General features: G+C 38.6%; 1 protein-coding gene across 8 annotated transcripts in view; it reads right to left on the bottom strand.

The window, feature by feature from the left end:
* The window catches only part of RAPGEF2 (Rap guanine nucleotide exchange factor 2), a 159,240-nt gene extending 140,265 nt beyond the window's left edge, over positions 1-18,975 (bottom strand). For 6 of the 8 annotated variants that reach the window (XM_072405985.1, XM_072405994.1, XM_072405995.1 and 3 more), the window contains exon 1: positions 18,645-18,975. In XM_072405985.1, the coding sequence (XP_072262086.1) occupies positions 18,645-18,713 (69 nt within the window). In that variant the 5' untranslated portion in view covers positions 18,714-18,975. The remainder of the gene's footprint in view (positions 1-18,644) is intronic. The other 2 variants (XM_072405986.1, XM_072405989.1) reach the window with 1 other exon arrangement.
* Between the last annotated feature and the right edge of the window lie 234 nt (positions 18,976-19,209).

Here is a 19,209-nt window from a genome sequence, read left to right as displayed (position 1 = left end):
TTCGATAATTGTTAACAAAAAAAGTGCTCAACGACGCAGACAAATGAGGAATCTTGCTGGAAACGAATGACCGTTCCGGCGGATCCGATTGGGCGAAGATCGTCCGTAATCTACTGTGTGTACGGTCGATCAGTGATTGTGGACTGTTCTGTGATACACTTTCTCCTGTACATGTCACTTCCTGCATTGTTTGAACGATCGTTCAGACGAACGTTCCTAGTGTGTACATTGGTGGATTATATTTGAACGGTCGTATCGTTACAGCATGTACAAAATTGTGCAGCATACGATCGTTCAAAATAATCGGGAATATTCGTGGATCGTTTTATCAAACGATAAATATTGCACGTGTGTACCAAGCCTTAGCTAATGGTATAAACCTACATTCTTTATCAACCAATTCATTACCTAGTATTGTTTTAGCTATACATGCACTAGCCCAGAGGCCCCACATTACATTAATAAATCATTTTCTGCCAGGCCATAATAGAATGCTTACAATAAAACAAACACTCACAGGCCACTTTATTGGGTACACCAGTTTAACTGCTTGTCAAGACGACCTGCCAAAGTTCAAACCAAGCAACATAAAAAAAAAAAAAAAAAGGGTGGACGTGGCATGGTTCTTGGCACCCGACAGATTGGTTGGCGTATTTCAGAATCTGCTGCAATTTTCACACATAACCATCTCTAGGAATTACAAAGTTCAAAAAAGGAAATATATCATGTAAGCGACAGTTCCCTGTGCAAAAGTGCCTTTTTTATGCCAGAGAGAAAGGCCAGACTAGTTCAACCTAAAATAAATGCAACCGTAACACAAAAAACCACTTGTTACATCTTAGGTATACAGAAGAGCATCTCTGAACATAAAACACATTGAACCTTGATGCAAATGGGCTACAGCAACAGGCACCTGAGGCTACAGATTGTACAGGCTCACTACAATTGTGCAAACAGAGAGAAAAACACTACCTGAAAATTTCTGAAGGAACTTCGGGTGGCAAAGTCAGAATTTGGTGTAAACACTATGAAGCACGAATACATCCTGCCTTGTATTAACGGTTCGGGAGGGTGATGTAATGGTGTGGGAGATATTTTCATGATGCACTTTGGGCTCCTTAGTGCCAAATAAACATCATTACAATGCCACAACCTTGCTTGCTGACAATGTCCATCCTTTTATGACCGCAGTGTACCCATTTTCTGATGGCTACTTCCAGCAGGAGAACGTGCCATGTAACAAAGGACAAATCATCTTAAATTGGTTTCTAGAACAGGTAAATTAGCTCACTGTACTCAAATGGAAGTCACCAGATTTCAATCTAATATAGCATCTTTGAAATATGATGAAAGGTGAGATTCACATCATGGACGTACAGCCAACAAATGTGAGGTAACTGCCTGATGCTATCAAATCAATATCAATGTTCTCACCACTCTTGGCTGGGCGCAGCACCCGGCACTTTTTAGTAACCACCTGACTGTTTTAGGTTTAGTGCTTACTGAAAAGTGTAGACATTTTTACATACTAAAGGGGGTGGACATTAGAAATTTGAAACAAAGTATAGGGAAGGGGTAGAAAGCTGACAGAATCATATGGGTTACTGGATACCTATTGCACAAATCTGTGAACACTAAATTTCTTGTGTTGCACTGCCCAATTTTTGACCACCTAGTTACATTTTCTCTCTACCCTGCTGAAAGAAAATTTCTGGAGAGAACACTGACTATAGACCAAAAATCCCAGAGGCATGCTTCCAGCACGTTGCTGAATCAATGTCATGAACAACTATGAGAGATCTGAAGGCACAAGGGGTACAAACCAGTACTAGCAAACTTAATAAAGTGGTGAGTGTAAATCTTTGTAAAAATGCAAGCTTAGAAATCCTAGACAATGTCAATACTAAAGCTTCAAACCACCATACAACTGTACTTTACAACAGCAAATCATTCAAGAATTCTTAAATATGGACAGTATTTAATTCCTAGGGACAGTGCCTCTTTACCAGAAAGTTTTTAATAGGAATGCACCCTTCCACTGCTTCTCTCGACACACACATTGCGCTATTCCTTGAATCAAAGCACTGTCATCTTCACTATACTTCCTTAGCTGAAACATGTATCACTTTTGCCAGTATTATATAATCATTTATAATAACAAATCACAAGTTTGCATAAAATGTTCTGTCAGTGATCTGGGCAGCAAAATGTAATTTTAGTCTAGTTTTATTATGCCTTGATACAGGAAAATAAGTCATGTCATGAAGGGTAGTACGTGTACACACACATCAGGACAGCCCCCACATCGGCAAAGTTAATATATTAGGAAGTATAGTTTATATGTAAGCACTGAGCTCCCCATGGGAAAAGCACAGAAGGCTGATCAAATATAATCAGTAAAATGGTAGGGAAAAGCAGCTAGCACTGGATGATAGTGGACACTAGAGACTTCCACACAGTGACAAAACACTCAGAGCAATTACCGAGTTGGTTCAGTGATGCAACATCACATCTCTTGGGATTGCTCCTAGCAACGCTACCATAGCATCACAATTTCCAATCTGGCAAATGTAATTTATTATCACTACAACTACCCCAGGGACCTAACCCTTCCTGTTATGTATATGTGGCTTGCAGGCTCTACAATGCTTGAAACACTACACATGTAGGAACGATGCCTTGTAAGACATTCATACACCTTCCAATCAATGTCATAGTTGTGACAAAGTGTGAGGAGAAACACAGGCCGATCGCCTCCACTTTAATTTGCATTAGGCTGAAATGTAAATGCACTTTTGGTTCAGTGACAAATATCCTGTAGGATCCCTTGCTACTTCTTACAGTCTTTTACTTAACCTTCAATGCAGCATTTGGACAAGTGCCCGTGTGGCAGCAACAATGCACAACCAACATGCCATATGGTCATAGACACATTAAACGGCTAATACAGGGGCTACAAGAGGCTGATACCAAGTAAAAATATACAGTTTGTTCAATATCTGTAGGCACCTGTAAAGAGGCCATATAACACATTTCCATAGGACCAGGAATTCTCAATTTTCTGGATACCTATGTTGAATTCCAACATATTCATCAACTTATAATGTATGGCACATTTTCCACTGCTGATGATGATGATAATGAAGAATAATGACTGAAATGATTCATCTCCATTTTATTACCATTCTTTACACCGTCCTGGAAAAAAGAAAACTTACAAAATAGTTACTAAGTAGTTAGCTAATGAAAACCAACAGTCAAGTGCACAGAGTAAACTATTTCTGCTCTTTATTTGGATAAAACATTGAAAATATGCTTTGAAGCAAATGTTTCCAGATGCCCTATAACACACTGTACATGTCCAAAATATGTAGGGCGTGTAATAAACCCTACGCAATCTTAGTTAAAGTTGGGAAAGATTCGACAAACTTACTCAGGAAAGAAGGCGGCTTAAAAAAATGAACTTGTTTAGTTAATAAACATTCCGAGCTGTGTACCTATTCCAGTTTAAATAAACTCTGGTCCCAAGCTAGACCTTAAAAAAGCATCCCTCCCCTTGACAGGAATCTTCCAGTTCATATGTATTATTACCAGGGATGTTTACAGAATTTAATAAAAACTAGGTAGAATAACCACCTAGAAACTATTGCACATTAAAGCTATACCCAGACAGGCATATCGATAACTAAAAATGCAAGCACATTATTATTGAAACATTAAATGAAAGCTGCATATTGCAGCGACTACGTTACAGATGTATAGAATTTCCTGTGTATTCACCCACTTACATGTCTACAGGAAGCCGACATTATCTAAGCATATATAAAATATTCATGAACACTTACAAGTGTATCAGCAAAGCTTTCTCAGTGTGCTAACAAAACGTCAGAATGGACAATTTCCTATTCTCCATCTCAGTTTCCCCTAGAGTATCCAAATGATCATACAAAGCTGAATGTAGGTCATAGTATTGCATTCTATAGACAGAGTGAGAAGGGCTGACATGTGTAACAAAAGTTACAGCTAACAATACCTATACCCTGCGAGCCCTGCTCATCCACTGTAAGGCAGTGGACAAGAACATCTTAACAGGAAAAAACTTTGCTACTATGAATAAACCATTCAATGAGGGAGCTAATAGCACCTCTGGAAATGGGTCTGGCATTGGGTTTCCTGGGAAGTACTTTGACCACAATTATTTCAGATCTTCTGGCATTGACAATAACCTTGTAGAAAAAGGGGGCCCATCTATTTCCTTTATCTTTTCAGTGCTGTCCTGGAGTTTAAACCCAACACCAATATAGATCTACAAGGCTTTCTAGACATCGTAATGAAATTGTTGGATTTATGTGACAGATTTGGAAAATGAACCTTGACATTCTGTCTTTTTTTTTCATATTCCAGATAGACGGGAACAGTAAAGTACAGCTTAGTGGTAAAATAACCATAATATGACAACCTGAAAATGTGGTAAAATGCAAACACCCACATATTTAGCAACTGAAAAATGTAGAGAGAAGGTAGATCATCTGCTATGACTATTCTTTGGTTGGCATAAACATATGTGCTGCAAAAACAAATCTGCATTCCAAAGGCTGCCCATAGTTTCCAGTGTCCATATATTGTAAATGGCATGAATCATATTCTTGCTAATTACTAGCAATGGCTTCATTATTTGGCGGGTAAGTTCTGGTCCCGTCACTGTTCAGTAAGAAGTATAAATATAATAATAATGATCTTTTCATGATAATGTTCCTGAAAAGCTTCTCATTTAACAACCAGTAATCATCCTGAAAAACTTGCAGGAATCAGATGAGGAAACGGGTGGCCTTAATACACCCTCGTTACGCTGTGAACACAGAATAAAAGATAAAAAGGTAATTATTCTGACAATCGCCTTCCAGCCATTTGCACATGCCTGCTTGCTGTATATAATATTCAGATAACAGGAAGGGTCTAGGATGGGTATTATTAGGGAAAAAATGCAAGCTGTATTAAGATAATCCAGATACAGGATAACATAGCAAAGGAAGCAAACTTTAATCAAAAGCTAAAATTGTATTACTCATAGAAATAGGACACGCCAAGTGAGCCATGACAAAGTCTAGTGCATGGAAGAAAGAAGAGACGTAAAGAAACCACCAGAAGGTTTTCATGTGCAATACCCAGGCAAGAATTATTTAGATTAAAGTGCAATCTACCCCTGATAAGAAAGTCAAATCACAAATTTCAAAAAGAAAATATTCACAAGGCACTACACAGAAAAAAAAATATTTACAGTGACAACCATTGACAGTATAGGTTTAAAGTATTTTAAATAGCTTGAAGTTCTCTTTGAACACTTAATTACTTTTAGGGTGTAGTTTTCTTTAAATGTGAGAGAGAACAAAATAGTCATCAAGGACAAAAGCCTCATTTTTATTTCATGGAATCATGTTGTTCTTCCTGTCAAAGCACACATAAAGTGCTCTTTGAAAAAAATCTCCCATAAGACGAGCAAACGGCCAGAGTGAAAACGATTTTCATAAATAAGTAAGTGAACGGTGAAATCTAGTAAGAGCTTCTTTTAGAAATATGACCTAAGTTGGCTGGAAGGAAGGCAACTCATAGGAAAGAACAAAGGCTAAAGGCTTTTTGTTTTGCCGTTTAAAAACATCAATATGATACTAAATTATAAATCCTAAAAATCCAGCACAAGATGGAATGTACATACACAGGCTTTTACCTACAGATAGGTAAATTATGTGCACTATGGTGTGTCATGGTGTCAATTTGAATGGAACCCCATGGACTAACCTAATATTATTATTATTATTATTATTATTATTAAACAGGATTTATATAGCGCCAACATATTACGCAGCGCTGTACTTTAAATAGGGACCTAATAGACCAGGCATGTGTAGCAGTATACAGAAACACATGGTAATGAACACCCAGGCTTGCTAAAGTGACAAATGTACAAAATGTACCAGTATGGGAAAGGTAGTCAAAGGGGCTACAATCCTCTTTGGTTGTAGACCCACCACTGTGCAACACCTCCCCAACCCTATGGATCTCAATCTCTGACTCATTGAAAAACATGCCAGGCAAGCAGGAAGGTTGTGTGGTGCTCTGAACACTTTAGAGATAACAGTATAGGCTTTACAGTTCCTTTTATATAGTAATAAACTTAAGTAAAAGAAAAAAAGAGGGAGTTCAAAAAGTAAAACTGAATTAAACAGATTTTTCTTTTTTCACCTCAGCCGGCACAGACAAATGTAAATGCATATAGGACACAAGTGAAAACAGAAATGACAATGACAGAGAGATTGCTAGATCGAAAACAAAGTTTATGGGTCCATCAGTAATGATTAAACCTTACACAAGCCCCAAAAGATTTGAATGCATTGCCAACAATTTTAATACCAGTGTAAACTCTTTCCATTTTGCAATTCTGAGGCTTTACATGTTTATCATGTATTTATTCCATGCAGCCTCATATTTTAAATTAAAAATTGGTGGTTACATTTGTGTGTGCTAAAATTAGTTTTCAACTTTCAGTTGCAAAAAAATGATTTTCAAACCAAAAATGGCCATTTTATTATGTACAAGCACAAGGTTTAAACTTTCTTTTTAGACACTAAACAAAATCAAGATTGTTATATACTAAACATCCAGATGTGAATTAAATATGCATTTCAACAACTGAACAGGTAGTTCATTAGTAACTGGAGGAAATGGGTTGTATATCTGGCATAAAGAATCCAGTTTAGTTCAACTGGGTCGGGCTAAATAAACCGGCGTCCCATAGCAAGCCTTACCTAAGGCTTTTTCAGTCATTAGTGTATGGTGTGGTGTATTTCCATTAAACAATGCAGGTTTTTACTAGGTAGATGTATAAACAGAGAACAAATTCATACTCACAGAACACAATCTAATAAAATAATGGAGTCACACAACATGAACTATGAGAGCAGGCTGAGGGCCAACATTCCAGAGAGAATTAACTGCAGCTAGCAAGACAATTTTACTGTTTACTGCTTTAATTTGAGTAGCCCGATAATCAACACACATTTATATGAAAAAGGTCATAAGTATTAAAATCTTTTATTCAGTGTTCAACTCAGGATTTTATTTAAAGTCGGGTGGTAAGAAATTGTAGGCAGGTGGCAGCCCCTGTATTGTGACCCAACTGTCCAGTAACCACCCAAAATTAGGCGGGTGGTTAGTGAAAAGTGCTGGGTGGTGCGCTCGACTAAAAGGGGCTGGGGAGAACACTGATTCAACATTAAAGAATGCCTGCTATCTCGGATTGTCAAGGTTGTGGAATCGCCAAGATCATATTATTGTCTGCAGTCAGTCATTCAGTACAAAAGCATGCAGCTAGTGAAAGCAGACCTCAGTCAGTCAGACCAAAAATTGCATGCATGAAAGTCTGTATTCTGTGCAAAGAGAATTACAGTATCCTGTAACATTGCACGACAGTAGATTTTGTCTACTTTAAACTAGATGTATTTGACATTAAAAACATTTTTGATAGGGCATTGCCCTCACATCACACACTGCAAATTGCTACCAGATCAAGAACTGATTGAGATCAGTAGGACCAAATGCAATAAGATGACTGACATTAGTGTGAGAAGAAAGGCCTAGGTGACACGGCAAGTGATCCGGCCTTTTGGATAATTGCCAATGTATGTCTGAGTCTAGGCCAATTTAATCACCTAGGTGAAAGCAAAACAAATGGATTAGTTGCTAAAGCTAAGCTTCAAGATTACCTATATGATATGTAAAGTAACTGCACAAGAAATGTTTAAAGATATGACTCGCCTGGTAAAGAAAATACAGAAATAATCACTATGGGGCAACTTCAAAACATTCTGTGCAAAGGTGAGGCTCTTTGTAGTATTATAAGATGAGCTCCAATCTCTTTCCTTTCATGGCTTTTACTACACGAAACTGATCCATAGCTACTATTACACAAAGAGTCCAAACACAAAACTTTCAACTACAGAGCCTTTATGTTTTATTTTGTTTTATTACCAGATTTAATATATTAAATATACATTTTCATAATATTTGAAAGAATAAAAGATGTTTTATCACATTCAAAGTGTCAGTGATTCGTTTTCAATCATTCTTCCTGGCAAAATTACAGAATTATGAAGGTGACGTTTGCATTTTTTCAGTGTAAATTTCCACTTTGCTTTTATCTGTTGCTCAACCAGACACTTTAACCAAGATACTCAACAAGACTTCCTACCCAGGCACAAGATCTGACACCAAGCCAACCAGTCCTCCCAAATTTTGTTTTCTGCTCACATGAGGAAGCACAAGGTTCCTCATAAAAAAAAAAAAAAAAAAAATGATTTCATCCTACCTGGGAGTAATTAAACATCTACTGGATAGGATGAGGATGCATTACCCCATCAGCCATCCAGGCCAGTCATAGCCATCATGAATTAGAATACCAATTAAAACCCTAACCTAAAAGGATTGGGGCTAAACTATATATTAAGAAATACATCATTATGGCTTTATTAATTTAATAAAAAATTACAAACATTCAGTAGCTTTGAAGCTTCAAAAAATACAAAACAGAGGTTATATTTATTATTTTTATCAAGACACTATATAGTATAAAGCAACAGCAAAAAGCAGAAAAACTATAAAAGAAATTCAGAAACATTTTTGACGCGTTGATAAAAAATAAAGTACATCCTTTTATTATTTCTAAGCGTCCAGAATGGTATTCAGCCAAAAACAGCAAGAAAACTGCATGGAAATGTTTTCATCTCCTGCCACCTGATAGAAGAAGGACAATGAATGGACCTATTAGGCCCAATGTTAACTGTTTTTTTTTTGTAAGCATTTTTAAAACAGTAAACTCCAAGCCCCCAAAGCTTGAAAAAAAGCTCAGTTTTGAGCAATCCCTGAAGACCCATCAATGACGTCTGAGAACTGGACCCAAGATTTTAGTGCATTTGGAATCCAACAGGGAATGAGGCCTGGAACACGTGCAGATCCACAGCAAATTGTGAGTCTGACCAACTGATGTTCTGATCCCTAAATCCCTGCACACATGTATGTGTGCATTATTTTATCTCCTTGTTGTTTTCCTCCAGACAAAGTGATAGAACTCAGATATAATTATTCTTTTGTATACAAGACACAACATGCATACTCTCAATCAAAATTTACCAACATGTCAGATAGAGAATCGCTTAGGTAAGCTAGAAGCTTCCAATTTTTTATCATTTTATCAAATCAAATATCAATCAAAAGTAAAAAAAGAAAATCTGCCTGTTCGTACCAGCCTTACAATTGAAGTTTACTTAGTACATGCACTAAAAACTACACCAGAAACCAGGGCAATAACACAGAGGTTGCTGTAATAATTAAAAATATTCAGATTTCAAAATGTTCGATTACCATGACTGAAAAACACAAACCATAAAAACATACATAACATACATACATGTAATACAAAATATGAAAAACAGAATCACAGCATGCAGTTAGGAATGCTATTCCAACTAACAAATGTCAAAGCATATGCTGATCCTCGGGCACACGGTAACCATGCTGTATCTGCTTTGCTCCTGCACCCTTTCACAATGTGATATTTAGCACCTAGCCAACATGTAAAATCTCAGCATTCTAATCTGGTTTTCCTATAGCTTACACAGAGATTGCCATCACTAAAGTAAGCCAATCATCTCTGTGAAGGAAAATCCAAAAGCCATTTTCCTGCTTATCCTACTTGATCTTTTTACTGCTTTAAATACGATCTGTTCTCTTTAGTCTTGATTTTTATAAAGAACGGTATAACTCTGCTGTGTTTTCGTGTTGAAAGACAGAGCACTATTCTACAGTGACCATTTGGTGTTTTAGATAGACCCTAAAAGGAAAAAAAAAAAAAAAATCATGATTTATGGGGGAAAATGGCCAGCTTACTAAATGCAATAATTACTTTATTCTACAGGGTAGTTGAATAATATAAAATACACAACCAGCCCCTAGGAGATTCACAATATGGCAATTTTTATAAAGCCTTTGGATACTTTCTTTTTTATGGTTTCATTTTGGCCGATCTGTTCTTGTTTTTTTGGTTGCAGGCTCCAGGAAGAACCAGAATGTTTGGTGTGCAGCAACAGAAATGTAAAGCTGCCTATATACACAGCAGAGTGGTTGGTAAAGCAGCTCGATAGGACTGAACAGTGTTCTATAAAAAATAAATATTCATGTTTTCACTTGGAAGAACAATAGAAAGCAGTATAGGTTTTCAAATCAATACATTTACCACATAGGAGCAATCAGCCAGGATGATAACTTTTAACTTGTTTGCACAATTGTATCTCAGGGAGGTAAAATCATTCTCTTCTTTATCCAAAGCAATGAAAAAAAAAGTATTTTTTTCCAATAACACTGATAACAACTATATCAACTATTGTACACCTGAATGCTGCGTAAAAGTAGGATTACCTTTTCAACTACAGGTAAATCAGGTGCAAAATGAACATGAAGTGATCAATCTCTGGTTGTTTCAGTAACCACAAACCAGTTCTGGGGTATTCAGTTCCTAAAGTGTACTGAAAGGCAACATCTTTTTATGGTTTGTAGAGTGTTGGGAAGTTTATATTATTTTTTTATTTATTTCTACTGTTGTCTATGTTTCTCTGCTGGGAGGATGTAGGCTCTTTGTTTTGGTGACAGTACCATGGGTTGAAATTATGAAAAATCCAAACTTTGAGGTTGGTACCAGAACAGTAAAGATAATTGTTCAACTGGACACTAGGAGGATATATCCATCACTTAAATAAATTTCCCCAATGCAACAAAGCCCATTTTTACTATAATAAAAAAAAAATTGTGTTGTGTGGTATAGATACATTGAGGACATTTTTACTTTAATTAAAAGAAATTGATGAGCTTTCAGGAGAGGAACACAGAAACTTATAACCATGACAGAATGAGAAATAATAGAGAATACATTTAACTATCAAAACAATAAACTGCTGGTTTTATGCGTGTTATGTTTTAAGATCAAAGCTTTATTTTGTAATAAATATGTATGCATATATACTAAACGATCACCAAAACTGCTCCAGGCCTGTACGGCTGCCTATTTATCAGCATTGCTTGTCATGTAGAAATACCACAAACAAGGATGATGCTGAGTAATTAATAAACTTGCTGTAATACATTTCAGATGATGAATGTTTTGTTTTCTAAATGACTAATACCATCACTGGTTTTAGAAAGCTTAAGTTTCAGGTAACAATTTACTCCAAAAAGTCTGTAAGGGGTAAGCAGACTGACTGTACTAACCACTACCAATGTAAAGGGAGGGCCTTCCCAAGTAATAAAATTACCAGTCAAGAAGTACACAAAAGAACTACAAACATGTTAGTTTGGCTGATCTATCAGATCAAAAAAATGCCTTCTCTTGGTCACTGGAAAAAATCCAGCAGTTATCAATTTTTATTCAGTATGTAAGAGTATCATATATATATAATAATATATATGATATGGTAATAAGTATCAGATATTTGTGCAGCCCCGATGCTTTAGGGTGGTTCATTTAATGTAAGTGTTGGGGTCATCTATTTATATCCAAATGGACAAAATACCAACCACATGAAGACACATGCAGCAGGTAATCAAGGCAAAAGCAATTGAAGGAGAAGAAGCAACTCTATAGATGTGTGTGCAACCCAAACTGAAGCTACATGGAGCACAAAGAAGATTAACAGGATTACATCCAGTCACATGCAACAGATCTTTTGTAATGCTCCAGGATTCTACAAGGCCATTAGAAAACTTTGAAACACTATTTTATCACTGTATTATTTTTTTTTTCCAAGAAGAATACAAAGAACAAAAGAAAATAGAAGAGGTAGAGTATAATATATTTTGTGCACACAATAGTATCTTTGTAATACCTGCCATAGCTGATTGATACATTTCTTATTCATTACCCTGCTCACCCACGCCTGCCAGTGACTCCTTCCACATTAGGCAATTACCATTCAACAAAACAAGGGAAATATTTGTTTTCTTTTTATCACAGTTGGGTTGAATGTTATTGTGATACTATCAGCCTACTTAACCTGCAACCCAACACCCTGAATGGACTGTAAAATGAAAACAAAATATTTCATTAGGAATACCCTTTTAGGCATAGCTAATTCATGTACATACACATTGATCTTTGTTCTTCTGTTACTGGATCTGTCAGGTGTTTTATGTTTTAGTTTTTTACCCCATTTTAAGCAAACACACGATTTTAAAGAGCATACAGTAAATAATGGTTGTTAAGTATTAAAATTCAGTTTTGTTGCACCCTATAAAGCTGCAGTTTGCCAGACCACCTTTACTACTCCACCATATTGTGGACAGAGCCATGAGCAATCTAAAAGCAACTGAATATCAAAACTGGTATCAATGATATGCAGCATAAAGGATCTTTACAAACCAGGAAAGATTTGAGAGTACTTACTCTGGAAGCAGCATATCTACAAGATTTATTTTAATATTAATTTATTAATTAAATGTATTAAAAATAAACTGTATTTATAAAGCACCAACATATTACGCAGCCCTGTACATTGAATAGGGGTTGCAAATTTCAGACACACACAATGGCCCTGATTCAGTAAAGCTCCCCAAGGCTGTCTCCAGATACACTTTCATCAGTGAAGCTGGGTGATCCAGCAAACCTGGAATTGATTTCTTCAAAGTAATTTGCTAGCAAATGTTTTCAATCCTGGACAGATCCATTTCAGGTTTGCTGGATTAATCATCTTCATTGATAAAAATGTATCCTCTCCAGCTTTAATAAATCAGGGCCAATGACACAGGAGAGCAAAGGACCCTGCCAAAAATAGCTTACAATCTAAGAAGCTTTTATAATAGTTGTCCTCCATGAACATTAATGATTTTGTACTCCACATTCACACTAAATCCTGAAACTATTAATTTGTAAACAAGGAGTGAAGGTGAGTGCTGCAACCAGGAGTCTACAGATATAGAGTGTAATAAAGACTAAAAATAAGCAATTATATGTATTACAAGGAACACGGACATCCCTCATTGTTAAATGAACTGTTTGCCAGCAATCTTGTGTTGCTAGGAACACTTACAACTGTGAGTTTTAAAAATGCAGGTCTGGCAAACAGACCCTAAGGCAGATATACCTATAGGAGCGCCTGAGAGCGCCCATATTCAGGGGCAGTGTGGAAGGGTTTTGTTCACTTAAGGTTTATGGGAATGTAAAGCACACTTAAAACAGGCCAAGTGCAAGTCAGAAGGATCAACAAGGCCACAAGTGGTGGCCACCAGCCTTTGCAGTTAACATGATAATAAGTATCATTCCACTAATTGATCTCATTTGTTGTTTGTAGGTACATTTTAGGGGAAAAAAAACAACAAACATTTCTAGCATTATTATTAAAAAAATATTAATAATAAAAAATAGTATTTATAAAGCGCCAACATATTGCGCAGCGCTGTGCATTAAATAGGGGTTGCAGATGACAGACCGATACAGACAGTGACACAGGAGGGGAGGACCCTGCCCCGAAGAGCTTACATTCTAAGAGGTGGAGGGTACAGATGGAGCAATATGGAAAATCGGCAAGGCAGGCAAGTTCTCAATGTACTAGGCATAGAAAAACACATCACCAGTAGCTTGTCAGTGCACTGTTATAAGCCTATTTAATAAGGATTTGTACAGATCAGATAATTGTGTGCCAACCCCATCTTGTTCTTGTCACCTGCAAATATGTCCTGCAAATCCATGCATTCATACTTCTCCATGTGCCTAACTTTGCCTTCCCCACTTAATATATTTTGGAAACATTTCTGCTTTTCCCTTCATATACATACTAGCAGTACTTTTCCTCCCAATTGTACTCCAGAGAAATCTATGAATCACTGGCAATCAACAATGTTCCCTTCCCCGGAGAATCACAGCATGAGCTTTAGGCTACGTTTAGGCAAAACAAAGAGGCAATGAAACAAGCTGCTGTTTTATAAAATTCTAATAAAGTGCTTTCCTGATAAATGCCAGCCATTTTTGCTCTTAGAAGATGACTGTGAGCAATAAGCATTGCATGCCCTCCATCAAAGCAATAGTTTACAAGGCATGTGGTAGTATCTATAATATGCCAGCTATGGATACAAGATAAACTGGTACCGTCTGGATGCCTCATCCAAAAATAGACACAAGCTGTCACTTACCTCTTTGTCAACATATATAAACATAATCTGTCCATTAATTCATAAAACACACAAAGGAGCCTCCACTGCTATATGTGAAATAATGTACAGGACACACAACCAGCAGATATTTATGGCTAGTAAATACTAAGTCCAGACAGTGGCTACAAGTCTCATGAGAAATTACTACAATTTGTTTAAAAATGCATTAACCTTACCTCTCAGTGAAAGAACATGGGGCCTATTTATCAAAATAAATCCCTTTCACAAAGGCAGACTGTGTTTTGCTCCACACAAAGGGCAGTAATATACCTACAAATTCCATTTGTAATAAAGCATGCGGGGAGGGGTGGTGGAATCACTTTAACTAAGCGTAGACATTCTAACACTGATCATTTACTAAACCTGAGAAATTACACTAAAAACAGAATGCATGTATATATATTCATTTCATTTATCCAGACATGGGGAAAGCAAATTCATGATTACTTTGATGAATATGTATGTGATTGTGTGAATATGGACTGCAATCATCCGGTCACAAACATATTCTTTTCACTTTTTATTAACTATCTTTTCCTGGATGTTTGTTCTGGGTCAGGGACATCAAATTATACAACCAGCATTTTCACAAGGAGGCCTGCAATGGCAGCTCACCTATTTTACTTATGACATATGTACATACCAAACAAGGTGGATTCACAATCAGCCTTGCAGCATCTATTCCAAGCAATGCCCAAACACACATATACAAGAAGTAAAAATGCAGCACAGCAACACACAAACATTGCGTTGTCATAAATAGTGCAGCTGCATTTTGTTGGGTTAAAACCCAGTGCAAAGCTTGGGCTAGCTAAGTGCAACTTGCCCCAACCCAGAAACAAACTGCACTAGGGTGTGTTAAGCTAGGTACACACTTCCAATAATTATCGTTAGAAAACAAACGATTACAACCGATCAACGATTATATTTGAATGATCTTATTGTGAACAATTCTGTACATGGTGTAACGATACGAGCGTTCAAATATAATCCACCAATATTGTAGACACACTATATACAATCGTTTAAACGATGCAGGAAGTGACATGGAAAGACGAAAGTGTATTGGACGACCGTACACCTGATAGAGAACAATTGTTGCTCAATTAGATCGATTATTTCCAGCGACAATCCTCGTTCGTCGGCGATCAGACGTTGTGCACCTTTTTTGTTAACAATTCTTGGACGATCAGACGTTAGTCGTTCGTTTCCAACGACATTTTTTGGAAGTGTGTACGCAGCTTAAGAATCAGCCTAACATAGCACTAATATTTTGATGGCTGTTTCACATGTCAATTAAAGAAAATGGCCTTGAGACACAAGTGATTGCAATCCATTTTATGTGACCCCCTGATGGGAGAGGGCTAAGTAGAACATCTTTTGTTATGTTGCAGTTTCACTCAGTATTGATGTGTTAATTAGCCAAAACCTCACATTCCTGTGCCCAGGACTGTCCTGTCTACTAACAACTGTCTCTGGCTGCATTCAAAGCAAACTGTGCCTGAGATAAGTAAAATGAAATATGTAAACAAATCTTAAGAGGAAGTGATTCTGATAAGAGGATGGCAGAGACACGCTCCAAAACCACAAGCGCCTTATCTGTGTGAACACACTCACAGCAGAATCTTCTGACAGCCCAGTCCCTGGAACCAAGTCACCGCAGTCCAGAGATATCTAGAAATAGTGCAGACAAGGCACAGTGCACAGACATACATAGCTTGAGCCCTGTATCATGTCCATATAGCTACCAGAGCAGGACGCCAATTCTGGAGATTTGAAGGACACCTGTGCTGAGATGTGAAGCCTGACACTGCTGACCTTCTGAAAATGCCTATGGTCCAACTACCTTTAGCTTTAAAGAGGAAGTAAAATGTGTGAGCAGGCAGCTCCATATTGCTGAATAGACCGGTTAATTGGGTTCCCCCCAAAAAAATTGACCTTAGACTGGATTAATGACATATGACTATGATAGGGACATTAGATTGTGGGCTCTTGGAACAGCTAGTGACATGACTATGGATTTTGTAAAGTGCTGCGTAAAATGTCGGCACTGTATAAATACTGTGTAATAATAAGACATGCAAGGCCTATTACCTATTTACAGTCTCCTCAAGAATGTAGACTGAGCTACACATGCACAGCCCAGCGTACAACCACAACATACATAGGGGCCACAATGACTCATTGTGGCACCTATGTATGTGGTAAACGTACGCCGGGCTGCGCATATGAAGCTCAGTGTACATTCCGGAGGAGAGTGTAAATAGGTGTGTATGTGCAGGACAACACTTCAGTGTATCCAGTCATGAGGCTAAGGATACAACACTAAGAAAGGACCAAGTGAAGTTGTTGTCACTAAAAAGTGAGCAAGGGGAGTTTAGTTCTGCTTTATAAACCACTGACCTAAAAAACAAGCATGTAGATCAGGACAATCAAAATCTGAACAGTGGTTGCAGGTCAGTGACCAAAGTTCCATACAGACATCAGATGATTGTCGCTGGAAACAATCCTTCATGATGGTTTCAAATGACAGATGAATGAATGAGTGCTATACACACAGTGCCATCCTGCTGTATGGAGAGGGCAGGGGAGATGAGCGAACAGCATTCCTCCATAGGAATGCACAGCAGTCCGTTCTGATTGGTTGCTCATAAACCTTCTGTGACAACATCAGGGGAAAACTGTACACAGGTCAGATGAGCATGGCTGTTCAACTCGGGTGACAATCATCTGATGTGTACGTAGCTTAAGAATATACTAAAGCCACTGGATCAGCATGACAACCAGGGAACTACTTTCCAAGGAGTGATCAGCAATGGCAATCCCCTGTCCTTAGCACAGGTTTCCATTAATGAGAATAAGAAAGGGTGTTAGTAAATTTAGCCGCCATTAATGGCAATGTTAATTTCACAAACAAGCCCTTGAATTGAGCAATATTAGGGACATGAGGCAGGCAAATGGTTCACCAAACATTCACCTTTACACATCCCTGCTGAATAATGTTTGAATATACAGTGAATGTTTCAACATATAAATACGAAGTATTCCACGTTCAATGTCCCTAATATGCTGTGCCTATAGCAGTGTTTCTCAACCTATTGGGAACTGTTGAAAAAACTTTCAGGTCTTCAGGGAACACCCCGCTATAATCACTATATCCTCAGGTCACATTAGTAAGGTGATTAGTAGGAAGAATGTCTCTTATACTGCTGGGCAGCGGGAAGAATGTCACCATTACAAATAGCCAAAAATATCTTTGACGTCAGTGGGTAAGCTGCTGATTGGTGAGGAAACCTCTGGATGAAGCCGGGGGATCCATGGAACCCTGGCTGGGAAATACTGATTTATATAAAGGCTCCGCATATTGTGAATTATTCTGCAAGGCAGACGAGCCATCCGCAGCATCTTTGTGACATAGAAAGTCACCTAAGTAAAGTGACAGGAGGGTGAAAAGTGTAAACAATGTTTATTACTTTAGATAAGTCAGGCAGCCAGTCTTTCATCTCCCAAGAATGAGGAACTGGCAAACAATGTACAGGTTGAGGAAATACAATTCAATTCCTCCTTGCTGCATTACAAATGTAGCCCTGGAAGGGGTCACAGCACCAGCCTAACTATCCTAGGGTGACACAAACCTGTACATCTGCTGTGTGATTGTGTTACAAAGGACAAAACGCATGGCACCTACAGATCTGATGTGACAAGCAGCAGAAAAGATGCCAGACACAAACACAAAGCAATCAAGCAGCAGGTGTGGGTAAGGGACAATAATGGTGAGAGGTAACACCATGACAAGTTTAGTGTGCCGTACTTAGCTGTAAGTAAAGACCGGCAAGCTTTATATAAAGGATCCCCATAACAATAACAACCCTTTCATTGTCCTGGCATCGCTCACAAGGTGGGTTGCTGTGTGCTGGGTATGACCATGGATCGATCCCTATGGCTGCAATGATAGGGGGTGTCATGCCACATGCATTACCCAGAATGCTCCATTCCTGCAGAAGAGTCAGGTTGCTATGGGTAACACTATGGGCCCCTCAGTGCAGTAACCATGGGACAATGAAAGGAGAATCTGACAGGAAGCCCATGTACTTCTGACAAACACAGCTCAATCACAAAGCATTTACTTATAGGAGATTTACCTAAACTCTGACCAGAATACAGCCATTTACTATAAGAATATAGATGTCAGGGGGCCACCATATACACTGGGTGGGGAGGGCCACTCTTAGGGGCCCCAGGGATCTACTACACTCTGTACCATAATCAATCCCCTGGGGCCCCAGGAAGGTACAATATGGGGCCACACATTGATAAAGCCAGAATGTGTGACATTAGCTGTCACCAGGGGCCACACAACACACACACACACAATACACACAGTGCACACTGCATACCTGAGGGCTCCTGTCAGCCGGGGGCTTCATCACAGCCTGTCTGAAACTATTATCCACATAGGACGCCATGTTGGCGGAGGTAAGTTGCCGGGACCACAGCCCGGAGTCCGGCCGGCTGCTACACAGCGGAGACACAAACTAGTCCGGAGTTGTCTGCTCTATTGTGCGGGGGGCGCCGGGAGGAAAGTGCGGGACAAAGAGGCTCAGCCTGGCACTCATAGACACCCGGGCGGGCACATACTCCCCGCGGGCACACACTGGGGTCTCAGCACTGCAGCCATGGTGAGAGGGGCACACAGGAGCATCACACAGGGCAGGAAGAGGGTGGGGAAGTGCAAGACGTGCAACCCTCCTCTTCCTTCCCCTTCCTGCGCTCCTTACCGGGGACTTGTAGGTTCACTGCTGCTCCCTGGCGGCTCGCTCAGGAACTCCCGGCTGGAGCTGTAATCAGCCGTCCAGACAGGTTGGGCGGGGACGCAGTGTTCTTATGACAACCTTGGAAGTAAGCTGTATGGCCTATTGTGTGACACATTACAAGTGTGTACAAACCTTAGTGTGTGACACA

Source organism: Pyxicephalus adspersus, chromosome 3, assembly GCF_032062135.1.
Source record: "Pyxicephalus adspersus chromosome 3, UCB_Pads_2.0, whole genome shotgun sequence".
Lineage (NCBI taxonomy): Eukaryota > Metazoa > Chordata > Amphibia > Anura > Pyxicephalidae > Pyxicephalus > Pyxicephalus adspersus.
This window is presented reverse-complemented; position numbering and strand designations above follow the sequence as displayed.